We start from the raw sequence: 23295 nt of genomic DNA, 5'->3' as shown, positions 1-23295 counted from the left end.
AAGCTTGCGGTTCACAAAGGTTTGCAATGCTACAACATTGACTACACTGCAATAAAAAGCACTTAATTGGTGGTAAAGCACTTTGGGACATCCTGGTTTACAAAAGAACTTTTTTTATAAACTGAAGTCTTTTATTCAGTCCTATAAATTTGTGTCAGATTAGAAGAGTTTTAGTTCTTCATCCTGATACTCATGTCTTTATATCATATAGGACTTTTATAAATTTAGCCTGTTGGAAAGAGATACTGTGAAATAGTTGATCTTTTCAACATGTGCAGTAAGGAGACCTGTTTATAATTTTGCTACAAAAAACCAGATGGGTTTCTCAGGGATATATATTTCAGGAGGTTTTCCTGAAATGGAGGGCAGTAGTGGACCAAAAATAACATGAAATGAATTATCCCTGCTTTCACTGTGGATGTCTGACATTCTCCTGGGCCTACTGGTGTAGAGACAGAACACCTGCCTGAGACGAGACTAAAGGCTCCAATTAGCATTTTAGGAAAGCACTGGGTGCAGCACGTGTAGAAAAAGCAGCTCAAGGGTAAGATTCACTGTGATCGCGTGGGGCTATGAGGAGCATGAATGCTGCAAACCAACCTTGGCCACTATTGCACTGGTATACCTCTCCCACTCACCCTTCCTGAGACCAGATCTCTCCCCACTCCAACATTGCAGTTCTACAGTCCTACCTTTGTCATGTCTGGAGGCTAACTGAGTCAGTTGATAATGTCTCATGTAGAATCATAGAATCTCTACAGTGCAGAAGAAGCCATTTGGCCCATTAGGTCTGCACTGACCCCCTGAAGAGCATCCAACCCAGATCCACCAGCACCCACCCCATCTCTGTAACCCCGCATTTACCATTGGCTACTTTTTGTCATTTATATAAATGATTTGGATGCAAATAAAGGAGGAATGGTTAGTACGTTTGTAGTGACACCAAAATTGGAGGTGTAGTGGACAGTGAAGAAGCTTATCTCTGAATACAAGGGGACCTCAATCACTTGGGCCGATGGGCCAATGAGTGTCAGATGGAGTTTAATTTAGATAAATGTGAGGTGTTGCATTTTGGTAAAGCAAATTAGGGCAGGATTTATACACCTAATAAAATCCGAAAGAACTGCGGATGCTGGAAATCAGGAACAAAAACAAAGTTGTTGAGAAAGCTCAGCAGGTCTGGCAGCATCTGTGAATAAAAAATCAGAGTTAATGTTTTGGATCCGGTGAGCCTTCCTCAGAACTGGTGGTGGCTGGGAAAACATCAGTTTATATGCAGAAAATAGGGAGGTGGGTGAGGTAGAGGGTAAACGATAGGATACAGCCTACAGAGAGAGAAGAACAGTTGGATAGACAAAGGATCTGATAATGATCAGGCTGGGAAGGTGAATAACTGTTAATGGGGACCACTAGTGACTAACAACAGGTAGTATGTAGTGGCAGTCTATGTGATAACAAGGCCTGGTGTGTGGGGTAAGGGGCTGGGATATGGGAGAGTTTAGGCCCTAAAATTATTGAGGCTTGCTGCAGTGTTCCAGTGAAGCTCAACACAAACTGGAAGAACAACACCTCATTTTCCGCTTGGGGACCCTGCAGCCGTCCAGGCTCAATATCGAGTTCAATAATTTTAGGGCCTGAGCTCTCCCCTGCCCTAGCCCCCAACCCTACCAGTTCTGATGAAGGCTCACCGGACTTGAGATATTAATTCTGTTTTTTGCTTCATTGATGCTGCCAGACCTGCTGAGCTTTCCCAGCAACTTTGTTTTTGTTTATACACCAAAATGGTCGGGCCCTGGGGAGTGTTGCCAAACAAACATACCTTGGGGTGCAAATTTATAGCCCCTTGAAGGTTGAGTTGCAGGTGTGCAAGACAGTGAAGAAGGCATTTGGTATGCTTGCCTTTATTGGTCAGTGCATTGAGTACAGGAGTTGGGAGGTCATGTTGCGGCTGTACAGGACATTGGTTAAGCCAATCTTGGAACACTGTGTTCAATTCTGGTCTCCTTCCTACAGGAAAAATGTTTGAAACTTGATAGGGTTCAGAAAAGATTTACAAGGATATTGCCAGGATTGGAGGGTTTGAGCTATATAGAGAGGCTGGATAGCATGAGGCTATTTTCCCTGGAGCATTGGAGGCTGAGGGTTGACCTTATGGAGGTTTATAAAATCACGAGGGAAATAGATAGGGTGAATAGCCAATGTCTTTTTCCCAGGGTTGGGGGGGGTACAAAACTTTAAAGCATTGGTTTAGGGTGAAAGGGGAAAGATTTAAAAGGAACCTAAGAAGCAACCTCTTCACACAGAGGGTGTGCATGTATGGAATGTGCTGCCAGAGGAAGTGGTGGTAGTGGGTACAATTACAACATTTAAAAGGCATCTGGATGGGTTTATGAATAGAAAGAATTTAGTGGAATATGGGCCAAATGCTCACAAAATGGGGCTAGATTAATTTAGTGTATCTGGTTGGCATGGTTGGGTTGGACTGAAGAATCTCTTTCCATGGTGCACAACTCTATAACTCTACTCCACCTTGCCTGCACACTATGGGACAATTTAGCATGGCCGATCCACCTAGCCTGGACATCTTTGGACTGTGGGAGGAAACCAGAGCACCTGGAGAAAACCCATGCAGACACGGGGAGAATGTGCAGACTCCACACATACAACCTGGCTGGAATCGAACCCAGGTCCCTGGCACTGTTAGGCAGCAGTGCTTATTCCTGTGCCTCCATGCCGCCCTCCTGCCCATGTCAGCAGCTTTTCCCAGGGTACTCATTCTCATCGGCAGCCTGTCAGCTGAGCGTTATGAGACCGGATGGCCCTCAAAATGGGTAATCGCAAGGACCAACACTGCTGATTGGTTTCCCAGAGTGTACCGCCATGATGTTACGGTACATAATGACCAAAGTAATTCTTCCCTCACTTTAAGAGCTGTATCAAGAATTTTCCAAAATTCCAAAATGGAGATTACCTGCTAACACATAGAGATGGTTGCCTGGTTCTCCTTGCTTAATAACATAGTCACCATGTTGATAGTTTTTCTCATACATACACTCCACCATGTCTCTGATCTGCTGTGTTTCCAGTCGCTTCAGAAACTGGTTCTTATTGAAGGCCTCTGTTATAAGCTTCTTCACTCTGCCAATGGAAACAATACAGCCTGTTACACCGGAAAAGTGTCCTTCAGTGCACATAGCTTAACCCATAACTTTTGTCCAAAAACCTGAAACAAACTACCACTTAAGTTGGACATAGAGTTCAGAGGCTGAAGGCTAAGCAACTGCATTAGCTGTCATCATCACTTCAACAACAATAAACTCATTCATATGGTGTCTTCATTACAGGCCTGAAATGGGCACAATGAGGGTCACCTTGAAAGCAAATGCCCTCCGTCCAAAGCACACCTTAACTGACATGACATCGATTTGCACAATTTTCCAGACATTTCCAGACCCCCTTACATATGAAATGAGGAGCTTTATTCTTTTTGGTTTCCCCCTCAAAATTGGATTGTGTGGTGATGAATAGGAACTGGGGTTGTCTTTGCTCTTGAATCTTCAACTGTTTCAATTGTGTCCAATTCAAAATTAAAGACTTAATCTAAATAAAAAGATATAATTACAGTAATCAGCTGTATGGGTCATTATCAAACTCTACATTTAACATTAGAAAAATCTCCTCCAGAACTCCTCAACCCTTTCAAAGTGTCCCTTTACCCTGTTCTCCTCAACTCCTGCCTTTCTACCTTTCCTAATCTCCCTCACTGTCTCAGCCGTCTCTGCCTCCATTGCTCCTCTGACTCCTGTTTATTGCCTGGGCTCCTTGCCCCCTCAGACAGAATGATACCTTTATATATACGGAAACAATTTGAGCAGGGAAAATGGTGATTAACTGGCAGAAGATCCTAAATTGGCCAGTTCTATGGTCAGGGCTTACGGCCCACTTGACCTCCTCCCAGCTTTGTCACCTAAATCCATTATTGTAACCATGTCCTTCTCCCTCATTTTCTTGTCTAACATCCTCTTCCTCAATTCTATTCACGTCAATGTCTCCCTGTTGTTGTGATTTCCACATTCTCACCACTTTTTGGGTAAAGTGGTGCTTCAGCATTCCATACAGGATTTCTTGCTGATTATCTTACATCGATGGCCTTTAGTTATGCTCTCTCCCCACAAGAGGGAATATTAGGCAGAAATTTTTTGCCCTCGCCCCTGCTGGATTTGCGAGTGAGGAGCATTTAATCAGGCGGGAAGATGATAGGTCGGGTCACTGTTGCCATTCTGCCTTTCCCCTGATTAAATCCATGGTGGAAAAACACATGGATGGCTTTCTGGCCTTACTGCCAACTGAAGTCCTTAAGTGGACAATTAATGGTGACTTCGGATGCATCCTGCTACTTCTGGAATTATTACAGTGGCAGTGGGGAGCATGACATGTGGTTGTTCAGCATGTGATCAAGGGACCCAGCCTTAGGAAAGAGGATACCTGTTGACAGTCACCTCCTGCACTGTCCGCTGACACACCTTTCCTCTTCTACCATTACTTACAGTGGCTGTCATATCAGTAATACCCACTGCCTCCCCAATGGTGTTGCTGAGCACAGAAGAGATGGTACTTCCACTGATCTGTCAAGTGTTTCAATGGTACAGATGTGGCAGGTATTCCTGGAAGAAGGTGATGCAGGGTTCTTGACAGCTGAGAACCCATCACTTCCACAAAACTTTGCCCAGTTTCTATTTTATTCTAATTTGTGCATCGAATGTGGACTTTGCTGGCTAGGTCATGTATTGCCCATCTCTAATTGCCTTGGGAGATGGTCGGTGAGCTCACAGCCAGGAGGTCAGTGGGAGTCCCCAAAGCTTTGGGAAGCGAATGGCTCTACCAAGAGAAATGGGCACTGCCAACATAGTAGGAGAACATGACGTTACTTTGAAGTGGATGTGTCCTCTGAATCCCTTAGAAAATGAGTTCTATAGACATCTGAGAATGGAGTTTGTCGTGTTGGGGAAATCAAATGAAGCATTGCTGGCCTTCTGGTCTGAGGAACACAGGGAGGTTCACAACACTTATTTGGCCTCCATCAAAATCTCTCTTGGGATTCAGTGCCTGGTATTTCCACATTACCAACTCATATTTCATCCAGATGGCAAGATCAGCACAGTAGAACTAAAATCCAACTTCAGCACCAGAACGAAAAAGACACAAATAGTGTGAAATCATGCCTGTCACTCTCTTTTTAATAAATCACCTTAGAATAAAGAAACTGTTTTAAGTGAATCCAATAGAAAGGTTGTGTAAAAATGTATGAAGGTATGGGAGTCTCTGACATCCTACCACCTGTCCCTTGGGGAAATGTGCAGAAAGGACAGGGTGTGATAACAATGGAAATGAGTTGGGCCATGAATTGAGGGAGGAGATGGCCTAGTGGTATTATCGCTGGACTATTAATCCAGACACCCAGATAATGTTCTGGAGGTCCGGGTTCAAATCCTGCCATGGTGGATGGTGGAATTTGAATTCAATAAAAAATATCTGGAATTAAGAATCTAATGATGACCATGAATCCATTGTTGATTGTCAAGGAAAAACCCATCTGGGTCACTAATGTCCTTTAGGGAAGGAAAGTGCCATCCTTACCTGGTCTGGCCTACATGTGACTCTAGACCCACAGCAATGCGGTTGACTCTGAACTGCCCTCTGGGCAATTAGGGATGGGCAATAAATGCTGCCGAGCCAGCAACACCCTCATCCCATGAATGAATAAAGGAAAACAAAAACATACAATAAGAGGGAGGGGTTAGTGAGATGTACAAGTGTTTGGGAGGGAATGGGAAGGATATTGCTGAGGATTACATCTTCCCAGAAGCAACGAAAATATCTCTTATCCCTGGCACATTCCCCATAAATCCCTAATCCCACCCTAATTGCAACCAGTTTCATTCGAAAGAAAAATAGCCAGAAAGAAACAGAAGAGAGAACTGCAAGCCAACAACGAGTTGAGAATTAAAGAGAGAACCAAAGCAGGCAGAGAGAGGCAGGAACCTGAGAAAGAAAACAGCAGTTAATGGGTGTTTTTTTGGACTGGAGGAAGGTTTGTAGAGGGGTTCACCAGGGGTCAGTGTGGCACCTTTGCTCTGCCTGACGTAGATTAATGACTTGACCTTAGTGTATTGTACACCATTTCAAATTTGCAGATGCTATGAAACATGACAAGGGCTTTTAAAGGACATACATAGATTGGTGCAATCGGCAGACAAGAATTATGAAAATTATTGAAAAAATGCAAAGTGATTCAATTTGGCAGTAAGAAGATGAAGAGACATTATAAAATAAAGGGTGCAATTATAAAGTGGGTACAGGCAGAGGGGTCCTTGGGGATATATTTGCATTGATCATTGAAGGCGATATGTCTGGGCAGCATCTGTGAAGAGCGGTACAATTCTAAAACAGTCATACTGGACTTGAAACATTAACTCTGTTTCTCTTTGCACTGATGCTGCCAGGCCTGCTGAGTGCATCTAGCACTCTCTGTGTTTATTTCAGGTTTCCAGCATACACGGTATTTTATCTTTATTGAAGGTTGGGAGACGCTCATAAAGCCTGGAATATCCTCAACTTTATCGATAAGGGCATCGAGCATTAAAACAAAAAAGTTATATTAAACTTGTATAAAACAGTGGCCTGTCAACAATCAGAGTATGGCATCCAGTTCTGGGTGCCATATTTTAGGAAAGATTTGAGGGTGATAGAGAGGAGAAAAGAATCACAAGAATCATCTGGGGGTAGGCAAATTCAGATAAATTGGAGAAGTTGGGACTGTCTTCTTGAGAGAAGTTTGAGAGGAGATTGCATGGAAATATTCAAAATCATGATGGGTCTGGACAGAGTAAATAGGGAAAAGATTATTCCATTGGTGCAAGAATTAAGAACAAGAGTGCACAGAATTACAGCAATTGACAAAAGAAAATGGCAACATGAGATAAACCCTTTTCAAACAGGTAGAGATTAGGAACTGGAATGAACTGCCTGAAAGTGCAGTGAAGATGCATAGGTTGGGGTGTGGGGCAACTGAGGCTCTCAAAAATGGACTGGATTATTATTTGAAAAGGAGACAATTACAAGACCAAGGGAAATGGTATAAGGTCAATCGCTCTCTTGAAAAGTTAGCGCAGCTGCACCAAGCCAAGTGGCCTTTTTCCATCTTGTAACATTTTTAAAAACATTTCAAACTGATTAACCACACTGAGTCTTGAATCATACTGTTCCCATCTTGCATTTCCCGGCATAATTGTTACAAATGTGAACAGTCAAATGCAGTACATAATGCAGTCAGGCAACTACAGTAAATTCACAGCGCAGTAAACATCTCTGAGCATGGTGGTAAAACTAAACTTAAAATATATATCTATATCATGGATTACGGATAACATCAATTAGTGGTCATAGCATTATGTTAGTCATGCTATAAATTCCATTTGAACTGTGTTGTTGATTTTAAAATAGATATTGAATCCCTGTCTGCAGGTTTTATTTTTACGGACATTTTCCTATCATATTTCTGGCACCCGGAAACACCATAAGCAGACCTTACATTGCAGGGAAGCAAATTCCCAAATATCAAATACACTAATGGTGTGAATTTACTGTACTCAGTGACTGAGCTTCCATAGACCTCTGGGCTAAAGAACTTCAAACATTCACTACCCTCTGAATATAGTTGTTTCTCCTCATCTCAGTCTGAAATGGCTTGGCCCTCGTTCTGAGACTATGTCCTAGCTCACAATATATGTTTATTTTCTAGGGTCCTTCTTGAGATTTTCCCAAGACTGATTTTTGGTATTCAGGGGCCTCGGTTTCATTCTTACTAACAAATCTATCAGGTGATGTGTTCATGTTGTAACAATAGCTACAATAGTTGTGTTGATTTATGGTTTACTCGGACTCTCACACAAGCAGAATTAGAAGAGTTCATCAATATCCTCAATAGTTACCAACCACTTAAACATAAAACCATAAAACACCATGAATGCATTAATTTCTTGGACTCCACGATATATACACAGGCACAAAGCAACAGGCAGAGAGTAACAACTTTTGTCAATACACAGAAAGCCATCACTCTAAGCATATCTTCCACAGAGTGGTGAGATCTTACCTAATGCATTTCTATCACATAAATACAAAGCTTCAACATTATAACCAGGCAGTTACTGCCCTATGTGCTGAATCCCAGATCACAACCTCCTAACCCTGATAATCTTTATTTCCCTTGCCTAACAAGAATCTATCTTAAATTGCATTTAAATATACTTTATGACCTCACCCCTACCGCCATCTGAAACTGAGATTTCCAAGATTACACAGGTCTCAGAGAAATAAAAATTTAATCATCTCTGACTTGAACGTAACAGATAGAACAGCATAGCATAGGAAAGGGTGACTTCTGATTTTAAAACAGTGTCCTTTAGTTCTGGCCTGATCCACAAGTGGTAGTCAAGGTAATTCAGGATCTTACACACCCCAATCAAGTCACATCTCACTCGTCTAAACTCCAGTGGGAATAAGGTCAGCCTATCTTGTGGAGACACAATCCCATCTTCACAATGAGGATAGGCTCCATCATGCTGTGTGGCACTGCCATCATGCTAAATGGGATCCATGGTGAAGAAGCTGTCTGAAAGTCTGACGAGAAGTCTGGTGAGGCCCCTTTTCAGTATCAAGAGCAATTCACCTGATCTTTTTGTTTCTCATGAGTGTGTGACCAGGGTAGATAGAGTGTTGGCCCGCTGCAGGAACTCAGTGACAATGGGTAGTCCCTCAGCTGGCCTGGCACCTTAACTGCTGCACACGCTGAGCCTGAATGTGGGTGATGTCCCTCATTATCACTGTTACCATTGTGTGGTGGAGTTACAGAGTCATATACACAGAAGAGGACATTTGGCCCACTTAGTCTGGGTCAAACTATCTACACATCCCACTGTTAAGGACTTGGCCAATTGAGTTGAATGTCGACAAGTGAAGTGCTCATTCAAGTACTTTTTAAAGGTTGTGATGTTTCTGTCTCAAATAATCTTCCAGGCTGTGCATTCCAGACCCCTACCACCTTCTGGGTGCAGAATTATTACCTTAAATGCTCTCTAAACTTCTTACACTTCACTTTAAAATTATGCCTCCTCTTTATTGACCCTTCAACTATAGGAAACAGCTGCCTCCCACTCTGACCAAGTTCCTCAGTCAGGTCCCTTCTCAGCCTTCTCTGCTCCAAAGAAAACAATTTGAGCTTGTCAAACCTTTCTTCATCACTAAACTACTTCAACCCAAGTAACATCCTGGTGAATCTCCTCTGCACCCCTTCCTGTGCAATCACATACTTTCTATACAGCAATGACCAGAACTGCGCACAGACCTCTAGCTACAGCTAAACCAAAGTTTGTACAGCTTCCTGCCCTTATAATGTCACAACTGATAAAGGTAAATAAACCGTATACCCTCTTAATCAAGCCGTGAACCTGCCCTGCACCTTCAGAAATTTATGGACAAGCACCTCAAGGTCCATTGGTTCTTCTGAGCTTCCTGGTGTCCTCTCCTTGTCTTGTTACTTCTTCTAAAGTGCATCACCTCACACTTATTAGGGTTAGGTTCCATTTGCCATTGATCTGCCCATCTGATCAAACCATCAGTATCCTCCTGTACCTAAGACATTCTTCCTCATTGTTAAGCACCCAACCAAACATCGTCATTCACAAACTTACCTACCATCTGCCCCAATTCTCATTATACATATATCACGAACAATAGGGATCCAGTACTGATCCCTGTGGTACGCTGTTGAATACCAACCTCGAGACACATAAACAGGTCTCAACTACTGCCTTTTGTCTCTTACACCTAGGCCAATTTTGGATCCAACTTACCAGTAACCCTGGATCCCATGTGCTTTTACCTTCTTTATCAGTCACCTCGTGGGACCTTGTCAAAGGACTTGCTGAAATCCACATAAACTACATCACACCCTCATCAACAAATTCAGTCACCTCCTCAAAACATTCAGTCAAATGTGTTAGGCCTGACCTCCCTCTGACAAAGCCATGCTGACTATCTCTGATCAAACCTTACCTCTCCAAGTGGAGATTAATTCTCCCCTTCAGAACTTTCTCCAATAGCTTCCTTACCATTGATGACAGGCTCACTGTTTTGTAATTCCCTGGTTTATCCCTATCGCCTTTCTTGAAAAATGGAACAACATTAGTTGTCCTTAAGTCCTCTGGCACTTCCCCTGCAGCCAGAGAGGAATTAAAAGGTTGGGCCAACGCCCCCATAATTTCCTCCCTTGTCTCCCACAGCAGCCTGATATACAACTCATCCAGATCTGGGGATTTGTCTGTTTTTAAGCCTGCCAATACCTCCAATACCTTCTCACTCCCGATGTCAATCTGCTCAAGAATCTCAGAATCCCTCTCCCCAAATTCTCTACCTACATCCCCCTTCTCCTGAGTGAAGGCAGATTGCCCCCTAGGTTCCTAATGGTCGTTTACCCTTTCCCTGGTTATCCTCTTCCTATTAATAACCATAGAGAATATCGTGGGATTCTCCCTAATGTTACCCACTAGTGTTTTCTCAGGCCACACATTTGCTCGCATAGTTGCTTTCTTAAGATCCCTCCTGCATTTTCCATACTCTACTAGGGCTTCCATTGATTTGTTCCCTTTGTGTCTGCTGGAAATGCTGGCAAATGGGATGCGATCAGTTTAGGATATCTGGGCATAGAATCATAGAGATGTACAGCATGGAAACAGAAAAAGACCCTTCGATCCAATTCATCCATGCCAACCAGATATTTTCCATTAATTTAGTCACATTTGCCAGTATTTGGCCCATTTCCCTCTAAACTTTTACTATTCATATACCCATTCAGATGCCTTTTAAATGTTGTAATTGTACCAGCCTCCACCACTTCCTCTGGCAGCTCATTCCATACACTCACTACTGTCTGTGTGAAAATGTTGCCCCTTAGGTTCCCCTTTAAATCTTTCCCCATCACCTTAAACCTATGGCCCCTACTTTTGGACTCCATACCCTGGGGAAAAGACCTTGGCTATTCATCCTATCTATGCCCCTCATGATTTTAATAAACCTCTACAAGGTTACCCCTCAGCCTCTGACATTGCAGGAAATATAGCCCCAGCCTATTCAGCCTCTCCCTACAGCTCAAACCCTCCAACCCTGGCAACATCCTTGTAAATCTTTTCTGAACCCTTTCAAGTTTCACAATATCTTTCCTATAGCAGGAAGACATGAATTTAATGCATTTCTCCAAAAGTGGCCTAAACAATGTCCTGTACAGCCACAACATAACCTCCCAACTCCAATACTCAATGCACTAACCAATAAAGGCAAGCATACCAAACGCCTTCTTCACCATCCTGTCTACCTGCGACTCTGCTTTCAAGGAACTATGAACCTGCTGTCCAAGGTCTCTTTGTTCAGCAACACTCCCCAGGATCTTACTATTTAGTGTATAAGTCCTGCCCTGATTTGCCTTTCCAAAAAACAGCACTTCACATTTATCTAAATTAAACTCCATCTGCCATTCCTTGACCCATTTCTCCATCTGATCCAAGTCCTGTTGTTGCGAAGTTAGGTAGAGTACTTGTGGCTTGGGAGGCAGGAAGTTAGAATTTAGTGGTTGTAAAATGCTGAGGGAAGACAGGAATTACATGGTCCCCTTAAAAAGATGATGTACTTTTCTATGCTTAGAAATTTAAAATGGGATGTCTCTGAGCAGCAGCTTGAAAGTTTGCAAGTACACAGAGAGCACCCAAATTGAAACATTTGTGTCAAAAGGATGCACAGTTAGCAGGCAAAGCAGCAGTTTTTACCAAAATAACAAGTTTTTTGAATTTAGCCAATCAATTTGAACCAGGCACTTAGATACCAAAAACCAATTAAATTTAAATCTGATGTTTTTGACAACATAGGACCAATCCTATTGTAAGAAATATTGAGATGTCATCAAGGGTATAAAAGCAGGGGCCAGTTGCACAAATGCCCATAGCTAACTGCCATCCACAAAAGCTAATTGCCATCTCCCAGACCAAACTTCCATCCGCCAGAGCTAACGGCCCTCAGCTCTCAAGAGAGAATCGCTGGCTTTCACAGCCTCCTCTATGTCTTAGAGAAAGCACCAACTAAGTAACAAAGGTACCCATGGCACAACTAGTTAACATTTCTGACAGAAGAATCAATGAAGAAGGCATTCCTGACAGAAGAATCGACAGAGAAAGCATTCAGAAAACACATCACCTGGCTGTAATTTCAAAAGACTATATTCCATTTTTCTTATTTGATATAAGTGGTACTTGTATTTATTGGAACAGCATACCATTAGAATGTTGCTTTATTCGAGAATGGTTAGTAGTTAGAAGGAGTTTATTCAGTTTGTTAATAGTTTAGCTAATTTGTTCACTTTTGGAGTTAGATAAATAAATTGGTACTTGTTGAATGTAAAGTTAGTGTCAGGGATCTATTTTATTTAACTAACAGAAGTTGCTAAAATGCAGGTTCACCACTTTCCACACTCTTTTTACAGATTATAGGGTGAGGTGCTCCTCTTTGGGTGTTTCGGTGCTAGTTCTCAGAGAGGGAACATCAACCTTCGCTTTATAACACTGTTGTACTCTGAGGTAACCTTCTTTGCTGTCCACTACTCCTCCAATTTTGGTTTCATCTGCAAACCTACCAACCATACTTCCTATGTTCACATCCAAATCATTTACATAAAATGATAAAAAGCAGTAGACTCAGCACTGATCCTTGTAGCACACTGTTGGTCACAGGTCTCCAGTCCGAAAAGCATACCGCACCGCCACCCTCTGTCTCCTACCTTTGAGCCAAATTTATATACAAATGGCTAGTTCACCCTGTCTTCCATGTGATCTGACCTTGTTAACCAGACAACCATGTGGAACCTTGTCAAATGCCTTGCTGAAGTCCATGTAGGCAATGTCCACTGCTTTGCCTTTATCAATCTTCTTCATTACTTCTTCAAAAAACTCAATCAAGTTAGTGAGACACGATTTCCCATGCATAAAGCCATGTTAACTATCACTAATCAGTCCTTGACTTTCCAAATACATGTAAATCCTGTCCCTCAGAATCCCCCCAACAACTTACCTACCACTGATGTCAGGCTCACCGGTCTATAGTTCCCTGGCATTTCCTTACCACCTTTCTTAAATAATGGCACCACGTTAGCCAACCTCCAGTCTTCTGGCTCCTCACCTGTGGCTATCAATGACACAAATATCTCAGCAAGGGGCGCAGCAATCACTTCCCTAGTTTCCCACAGAGTTCTAGGGTATACCCGATCTAGTCCTAGGGATTTATCTAACGTTATGCATTTTATGAAGTCCAGCACATCCTCCTCTGTAACATACACACTTTTCAAGATATCACTTTTTATTTCCCCAAGTTTTCTAGCTTCCATATCTTTCTCCGCAGGATCCAAATTCCTCTCAGCACAGGCAAATTGGTCCGGAGTGTCTGTTTCTGTGCTGTATAACTCTATGACCCTATAATAAACTGAGTAATTTATAATGTAATTAAATTAGTTAACGATTTCCCTCAATAATCAGAATGTATGATCAAAATCCGCTGCTTAATAAACTGCAATGCACACTGGCCAAAGTATTTTCTGATTTCTTAATATATTTGGAAATTGAACTTACTGTTTAAATCTTAAAAATACTCAACCCAGCATTTTAGTGTAGCATTATTTTATACCTACATCCAGAAATCTGTTTTTTGCCAATCTGGATGCAGTACAACAATATGTACAGCCAATTACATGTTCAGAACATACCTGCAATAATGTTATCTTATCATTAATATTAGAGTTAATTTTCTCCCTTAAATTCCCAGCACGGAGTTGCACACATCAGGAGTCAGAGATAAAAGCTGACCTTCTCATTTTCACTGAACAAGGGGCACTAACTGAGGTTTATCAGTAAAAGAATGAAAGGGGTAATTGGACTATTGTTTTTGATGCAGATGATCATTTGAGTGAGCAATATTTTACCACGACTAGCTACGATCAGAGCCAACCACATCACTTAAAAGAGAACTGAATAAGTATTCTTAAAAAGAAAGAATTGAACAGGACATAGGATAGGAGGAAAGTAGAATTACAGGAGAAGTGCAATCCCAACTGAATGGTCACTGTTAATGTGTCTGCTTAGTTCTAGTGAATATTCAGAACTTCTCCTCAGACAGAATGTTCAAAGCAGCCCCCTTCTTATAAATGGAAATAAAAGCATAACATTCTGAAAATACTCTACAGGTCAGACTGAATCTGTGGAGAGAGAACACAGATACACTTAACCCTTTCAGCACTTCTGTTTTTCACTGCACATTTCCTGAAGACTTTTTTTTCAAAACTGGACTGAGAAGCCAGAGATGGAAAAGAAGCTAGTGTTAAAGTCTGTGATGAGTATCAAATTCTGTGGCACAAGTAGTGTGTCTAACTCCAGATTAGAAAGTGTGTGTTCAAATCATATGAAACTCATGAAGATCTATTTCGTAGAGTGGTCCTGTGGTGCGGTGTGTGGCAGGACATGTCTGAACAGCTTGATAACAATTATGGCTTCAGTTTGATGTGTCTGGAAAGTGATCTAGGGCTTTTCTGGAAACTCTACCCAGTTTGCTCCTGTTTGCCCCAGTGAATCTCGAATATGCTGTATATCTGTGTTCCGTTATGGGCCTTCTAACGGCCCCACCAAAATTATGGACTAAATACCAATTTGCCCTTGGAATTAAGTTCTTTTTCTGCTTCAACTCTCAGTCAGATTTGTCCCTTTAATCTGACATACACTACACCATAATATCCCCTAATGCTACCAGGTCTCCACAGAATCTGGGGCCTGGTACTCCTTTCCAACCGCCGATGGCTTGTTGTATGTAAGAACATCCTGACCCTGCAGTTTTCAGTGTAGTGAACAGCAGTGTAAATGGCCAGATGGAAGTGTGGGCCACAGCATTTCAAGTCCTTGATTTTGGATAGGCTGGCCAAAGCAGTTGTGGGGCAGACAGAGCTGGGTATTATCAGCATACATATTTTAGCTGACTGCAGATACTGTCACCAAAAAATAGTATGAGAGCTAGAAACAAAAGATCAACCATAATCGCTTAGGGACTTCAGAGGTGGCTATTCAAAGAGAGGAGCAGGGGTACATTAAGTTAACTATTAATGGGATCATGAATAGGCAATCCTTGTTAGACAGCAGCGTATTATTGCATAGATTCAAGATTAGGCAACTTTAAGACCAAATACATGACATCACATCATGTGGTCAGTGTAGTGTGTTCACTCAGTCAGCTATGTATATGTATGTAACAGTAATAGTCAGTGAGCACAGAAACTCTTCTTTGGTGGTCAACCGAGTATTTATAATAGTGTAAATAGTTAGTATTGTTAGTAAACCTCAAGACATAAATCTCACAAGAACTCAGTCATGATTTTTATATCATATGTTACATAACTAATAAAAAGAAGCATTCAGACCATATCATGCTGGCAGTAGAGTTTGACCTAAGAAACCCCATCAGAGAAGCAGTGGAGAGTTAAAGTATGATATCTACAGTAGGAGGCTCGAGGAGGATAAAGGTCTAGTACTACAATGGGTATGGTTTGGGACTGATAATCTAGAAATAATTTAAGTTCTCGGTCAGAGGCTAGGAATACTGCAGCGAGCAACTCACCTTGTGACTCCTCAAAGTCTGTCCACCACCTACAAGGCACAAGTCAGGAATGTGATGGAATACTCCCCACATGCAGTACCAATAAAACTCAAGAAGCTTCACACTATCCAGGACAAAGCAGCCCACTTGATTGGCATTACATCATCAAGCATCCACTCCCTCCACCACCGACACTCAGGAGCAGCAGTGTGTACTATCTACAGAATGCACTGCAGAAATTCACCAAAGACCCTCAGGCAGCACCTTCCAAACCCATGACCACTTTCATATTGAAGGACAAGGGCAGCAAAAACATGGGAACACCACCACCTGCAAGTTCTCGTCCAAGCCACTCACCATCCTGACTTGGAAATATATCACCATTCCTTCACTGTTGCTGGCTCAAAATCCTGGGATTCCCTCCCTGTGGGCATTGTGGGCCAACCCACTGCAGATGGACTGCAGCAGTTCAAGAAGGCAGCTCACCACCACCTTCTCAAGGGCAACTAGAGATGGGCAAGAAATGCTGGCCAGCCAGCGACGCCAACATCCCACAAATGAAAATCAAAAAAAAGTTTAAATCTGACTATGGCAGGTTGAGAATTTTAATTCAAACTTAAATGAAAATTCTGAAAATCAGAAAGTCAATATCAACGACAAGAACGTGACCATGAAGCTGTCATAAGGTTTTAAAAACTCAACTGCAATCCTCAGCCGGTTTGGCTGTATGTGAGCCTAGTCCCACGGCAATGTGAACTTCCCCAAGCGTTGGCCTAGCAACCTTCATTGTAAAACTGGAAATATAAAACTGCTGCAAAGTCACGCCAATTGAAAAATTCCAAGAAGGCAGACCACCACAACTTCCCCAAGACAATTCCCATTAGCAATAAATGCTGTCCTCACTGGTGGGATGCCCATGTGCTACGAATTAACATAAAACACAGGAGGCCTTGTGGCCTGTGGCTAATGCCATACAGGCTGGCATTCTTGAAGCTTCGGCATGGCTTTACTGTCCTTCTGGGTCACATGCGCTTTTTGAAGAACACGTTTTCCTTTGTTGCGTTTGAGTACAAATAATTTAAAAGGACAGAAGATCCAACTGGCTATGTTGTGGGTGTTCATGACTTCCTAATTGATTTCTCTTCAATACGTGCTATGCAGGGAAACATTTATCTCCAAGTATAAAAGAGAAAAACTAGTCCCAAAAGGTTAAACTTGTCTTACATAGAGAGAGTAACACATTTTTGTACGGTGCTTAGTTCTCATGAAAAGATTTCCAGCATTAATGCTAAATTTGTGCGTGTGGTAACCCAAAGGTAGTGGAAAAGGATTCAGGGTAGACCATTTAGGACAGAGATGAGGAGACATTCCTTCACTCAAAGAGTGGTGAGCCTGTGGAATTCATTACCACAGGCAACAGTTGATGCCAAAACATTGAATGTATTCAAGAGACAGATAGATATAGTACTTGGTGCGAATGGAATCAAAGATTACGGGGAGAAAGCAGGATTAGGTCACTGAGTTGGACGATCAGCCATGATTGTGAAGAATGGTGCAGTAGGCTCAAAGGGCCGAATGGCCTTCTCTCACTCTTATCTTCTATGGTTCTATACTTCCATGATCTTTTTCAATTGATTTTTCTATTCATGTCACAATCATTAAATATATCTTCATCGCTAATTTCCTAAGTATTAGCATAAAGTCCAATGAGTAATAACATTGATGTTAACAGCCATTTCCATAGCAACAATCACTGCTGATATAGAAAATAAACTACTTAATTAGTTATTGTACATGAAGAACATAAGTCTTGGACAGAAATAAAAGTGATCATAATAATCAGACAAGGGAGTCAGACAAACATCATAAACCACTTGAGCGAATTGTTTTGCATCTTATGATTTCACCTGAACCTCAGAATTTCAATACCTACTAATCACTCCCTGATCCCAAGTCTTCTCCAATCATCTGCTTATACATATGCAGTGTGATCAAAATTTTAACAAACAAACGACTCCTTTACTTTTGGAGATAGTAAGAACTGCCGATGCTGGAGTCAGAGATAACACAGTGTGGAGCTGGAGGAACACAGCAGGCCAGGCAGCATCAGAGGAGCAGGAAAGTTGACATTTCGAGTCTTTTCTGAAGAAGGGTCCTGACCCGAAACGTCAATTTTCCTGCTCCTCTGATGCTGCCTGGCTGGCTCCACACTGTGTCATCCTTTACTTTTGGTATATGTTTGCAACAACGAAAAAAAAATGCAACGAAGGTGTGTAATTACTCTGAATCCTTTCGAATCCTGGCTCTTTCCAAAGAGAACTCTGGCAGTTTGTTGGAATCATAAGTCCTGGTAGTAGGTTCTGCAGATACACCCTCTTTAGCCCCTTTCCTTCTGCTTCCAATATCTTTGAATAAATCGGTGCACTGATTCATAATTCTGTTAGCAGTTCTAAGTGGTGATGGAGATGACTGAAGAAGGACTCCACACTGAGTTTTAACTACATCTTGCAGTTTGTTCAGTTGAATGCATTTAGCTTGTAATTCCTCTGTGATTTCAGCAATAGTTCGGGTCTGCCTGATAATCTGCTTTTCCAGGTCTTGTATCCTACACTCCTTCTCTTGCAATTTGTCATCTTTGTTTTTATTCTCCAATTCAAGTTCCAATAATCTCTTCTTCAGGATTTCTGGTGAGGCTTTAACAGTTGAACTACTGCCATTGTCTCTCGGAATCTTGATGCTGTCGATAGAAAGATTTGCTGTGTGGCTTTCTGGTTCTCTTAGTTGCTTGGATTTAACGAAGCCATTTCCCATTTTGTCTGGGGATCTGCAAATACGCACACAAAAATTTTCATGAGCTCTCAATCTCAATGCTCAAACATGTGCAGAGGAAAGTAACTGACTCATACTGATCTTATTGGTTTGCCCTTGACCGTGGGTAATAAGTTGGTTAATAGTAACCGTTAATGCATATAAGTTTTGTTAGAAACCAACAAACCAGTTTTATGGTGTACACAAACTAAATTTGAATATGCATCATTTAAATCAATTCTCTATTTTTTCTTGGTAACACCAAGGGCTGAATTTACTGGAAATTAGCTAAGAGTCATATTTAGAAATTTCAGGGAAGCCGAGCGAGATTTCTCACACTATCCTCTCAAACTCACCTCGTTACCTGTGCTCCATCCCGCTATTGGTCCCCACTCAACATTTCGTCCCAACACCACAAATAGAAATACCCATCGCTGCTGAAACTGTACTGGTTTCTGGGTACCTGTGCCATGGTTAAAGTCCAGCACTAGCTGTCTGGAGCTGCCCTTCATGATGTACATAGTGGGAGGGGGTAACCAAAAACAAACATTTCTTCAGGGCACAGAGGTGGCACGGCTGACACTTCACTGCAAATAACAAGCAAACATTTGTGCATCTATATCAATTTAAAAACCAAGCAAAGTAACTTACCCATCCTTAGCCTCATCACATCTTAGAATACTGTCAAAAGCAGTGCTACACTTTCTCCAATGCTCAATATCTTCTCATTATTTACTGTTGGAAATTTGATGTACATTTTTTTCTATTAATGGGTGGCATTATGGCTCAGTGATTAGCACTGCTGCATCACAGCGCCAGGGATCTGCGTTCGATTGCAGCCTTGGGCAACTGTCGGTGCGGAGTTTGCATGTTCTCCCCATGTCTGCGCTCGTTTCCTCCAGGCGCTCCGATTTCCTCCCAAAGCCCAAAGATGTGCAGGTTAAGTGGATTATCCCTGCTAAATTGCCCCATAGGGTCAAGGGATGTTCAGCCTAGGTGGATTAGTCGTGGTAAATGCAGGGTTACAGGGATAGGGTGAAGAGTTGCTCTTCGGATGGTCAGCACAGACTTGTTGGGCTGCATGGCCTTTTTTTGCACTGTAGGGATTCTATTATTCTATGAAAGCCTTCAAACAGTTCAAAACATCCACTTTCATTCAGCAACAGAAAAAGCAACCATTAAAAAAATAAGTAGAAGCTGCATTTGCCTCGGGGAATAGACAGCGACTGGTTGCCATTTGAGCAGCATCAAATTTATAGTCAGTCAATGCATGATCACTGCATGAGCTCCCATCTGCTGGAACCTGCTGTCAATTAAGTCCTGTCTAGCTTATTGTGGCTGATGCTGCGGCACTTTCTCATGCAAAAGGTGATGGTCTTCCTGTTCAACATCTTCATCAACCTTCTTGAAAGACTGCTGCCGCTCTCCCAGCTCTTCAGTACCCATCACATCCTCTCTTTGCCTGCTCCATTTGTGCAGAGCATGACATGCTAGGATTGCACAGCTTACTTTGTCCATACTGCAAAGCACACCCCACCCCACCGAGCCCTGCCGCAGACTGATCCCGACATCGGAACCTCATTCTCAGCAGGTGTACTGTCTGCTCCACCATTGCTATGTGAAGAATGAGCTGCACTGTATCTGCACACAGCATCAGTCAAGAGGTTGCACGACAGAGTCATCAGGCCTAGTTGCAGAAAGTATTTCTTGTCTCCCTATAACCATTCCGGTAGGCATTCAACCCTCAAAACAAAGCAGGAACATGGCAGTTCTTAAAGATATACACATCACGGCAGCTCCCAGGGTAACTAGTGCAATCTGCGAGAATATGTTACTAATGATCACAGATAACTTGTACATTGATGGATTGGAATGCCTTTTCTATTGATTGAGTCAGCCATGTTATAACATGGTGCTCTCATTGGGTGGGTGTAGAGTCCACAGTGCCGTGGCCCTGCAGGAAGCCAGTGATGTTGCCAAAGCCTGCTGTCTGAGCTACAGCACTGACCTTGCACCAGGGAAAGGAGCTCCGTCATCTGGCACAAGTGGTGCCAGTAACAGCCGTGTCACTTTGTGGGTTAAGGATTGTGAGATCCCACACAGGTTCCTCATGAATCCTTGGAAGGAACCAGTTACATAAATGTTTGGTGCAGCTGTCACCAAAACTGCCACCAGGGCAGGATGGCTACCCACTCTTTCAGGACACAGCTCCTGCAGTAGCCATCTCGCTGTGACAGTGTCCCAGGACATTCTCAGTGTGTGACAACACTGCATCTAGAGGAGATGGCATTGAGAATGGCAAACATGGAGTCTCCTGCACCACCTGCATTTTCTGAGGGACCTTCAGCTGCAACGTCTTCATGTGGAGGCTGTTTGGCAGCCACTGGAGATTGCTGCTGGTCCAGGGAGTTTTGATGCATCTGTTCCTCCTCTATTTCTCTGAGCCTTTATTGCACTGCAGCAACAGCAATGATAACCTCTGCTTTGACTGGACATATTGGTCACAATTCCAAAGAATCTGCATGGGGATTATCAGAAATAGGTCAGGTCCTTTGCAATGTGAGCAGTCAGCATTCACATCACATGTATATGACAGTTAGCACTGTCTTCTATACAGTGGTACAAGAAATACAGTAACTAGGAGGGCCATAGAATGACTCAACATGGACCTTTGACTCAGCGACCTCATTCCAATGAATGCAGCACAAGCCACGTTGCATAAATACACGAGGGGCAGAATCTTACAGGGGCTTGAGCAATGTGGGCTGTGGGGAAATTTGAGGCAGAATCATGATGAACATTGACGAGGCCTATCTCAACATTGGGTGCAGCTTACTGCTTCTTTTATGCATTTGCCGAGAGGAAAGACAGTCAGTACTGAATTGCCACCAAAGGAGCGATTATAGTTTATTAAATGCCTTACAGGTATCACAACTTTTATTCATATTCTGCTTTCTATCTTAGCAAATGAACTGGGTACCGAGAATTCTTGACGTGCAAGTCAGTTCACATAACTTTTGAACTTATCTCACCGCTGACTGCAAGGAGCTTTCATGTTGCCCAGCCGTACCAGGCAGGACAATCTCAGACTCTCGCACTCCTCACCTATGTGCAGGAGGGGAGGGTGGATGCCTCATCACCCTGGACCAGGAGAAGGCCTTTCACAGGATATTGCACAACTGCATGTGGAATGTGCTCTCCAAAATGGGCTTTGGGGATGGAATCCGAAATTAGGTCCGACTGCTCTACACCAACATTGTTAGTGCAGTCTCAATCAATGGATGGGAATCAGAAAGCTTCCCAATCAGATCTGGAGTCAGGCAGAGCTGCCCACTCTGTCTTGCCTTGCTTGTGTGTTGTATAGAGCCTTTTGCTGAGTCCATCAGGAGGGATGTGAAGATGTAAGAGGGGTGACTATTTCTGACAGTAGGAGCCTGCAGGTCAAAGCTTCCCTGTACATAGGTTATGTCTCCATTTTCTGTTCGGACCCACTGTCAGTGCACAGACTTGGGAGCATCTACAACCTGTTCAAACTGGCCTCGGGAGCAAAGGTAAATCAAGGTAAGAGTGAGGCCGCATTCTTTGGGAACTGGTTTGACCTATCCTTTATCCCCTTCACTGCCAGGACAGATTACCTCAAGGTGTTGGGAATATGGTTTGGAGGGGCTGGGGCATGCACAAAAATTTGGGAGGAACGTATTGCCAGAGTGAGGCATAAACTGTCCTTTGGGAGCATCACTCCCTCTCCACTGCGGGTAAAAGTCTGATCATCAGGTGTGAGGCACTCTCTCTCTGTTGTGGTACGTGGAGCAGGTCTGGCCCATCCCCATAAACTGTGCCATTGCAGTCGCCCGAGCCATCTTCCACTTCATCTGGAGGTCTAAGATGTACTGTGTGCACACGGACACCATGTACAAAGCTCTGGATAAGGAGTGGGAAGAACATACCCAAAGTCACCCTCATCCTGATGGCCACCTTTATGCGAGGCTACACCAAGCTGTGTGTAGACCCTCAATACTCAAAAATCAAGCGTCCTCAAGACCCTACGGGAAAAGGAGAGGGTGGATCCTGTTGGGTCATTCCCTAAGAAGACTGTCAAAGTCATTTGGCAGAACGCCTCATCACTAGAACTTTCCAACAAGCACCAAGACATCGTTTGGCTGGTGGTGAGAAGGGCATTGCCTGTGAGATCCTTTATGTATGCCCAGGGTTGCTGCACCACCACACGCTGCTCTCGAAACAGCCGCAGAGGGGGTAGAGACTGTCACACATCTCCTTCTGCAATGTGCCTTTGCAAAGGAAGTATGGAGAAAGATGGGGTGGTTTTTATCAAGGTTCGTACTGAGCAGCTCCGTGGCACAGGACTTTGTGCTGTAGGGTCTGTCTCCCAGGATGCACATTAAGACAAACATCAGCTGCACCTGGAGGACCATCAACGCAGTGAAACACGCTCTTTGGTCTGCCTGAAACTTGTTGGCCTTTGAGAGCAAGAAGTTGGCCTCAACTGAGTGTTGCAGACTGACACATTCTAAGGTCCAGTACTACGTGCTGAGGGACACTCTAAAGCCTGGGCTAGCTGTTGCCAAGGCACAGTGGGGAAAGACCACTGTCTAAGGTCTTTCTGCTGAAGCTAAATGGGGCTCTGATCAGTTACGGGAACCTTCCGTTGCCTCAAATGGATGTAAATATAGTCTCATACAAGTAGCAAATGCCTTGGGTTTGTTTGCTGGATAGTCAAGCTCCAATATTTGT

General features: G+C 43.0%; 1 protein-coding gene across 1 annotated transcript in view; it reads right to left on the bottom strand.

The window, feature by feature from the left end:
• The window catches only part of prkg2 (protein kinase cGMP-dependent 2), a 97922-nt gene extending 79376 nt beyond the window's left edge, over positions 1-18546 (bottom strand). The window contains exons 1-2 of the mRNA XM_048600559.1: positions 18017-18546; positions 2972-3138 (exon numbers count right to left, since the gene is read on the bottom strand). Coding sequence (XP_048456516.1) covers positions 2972-3138; positions 18017-18546 — 697 coding nt within the window. The remainder of the gene's footprint in view (positions 1-2971; positions 3139-18016) is intronic.
• Between the last annotated feature and the right edge of the window lie 4749 nt (positions 18547-23295).

Source organism: Rhincodon typus, chromosome 1 (assembly GCF_021869965.1).
Source record: "Rhincodon typus isolate 14 chromosome 1, sRhiTyp1.1, whole genome shotgun sequence".
Classification (NCBI taxonomy): Eukaryota; Metazoa; Chordata; class Chondrichthyes; order Orectolobiformes; family Rhincodontidae; genus Rhincodon; species Rhincodon typus.
Note: the sequence above shows the minus strand (reverse complement) of the source record. Positions and strands in the feature narration are given on the sequence as shown.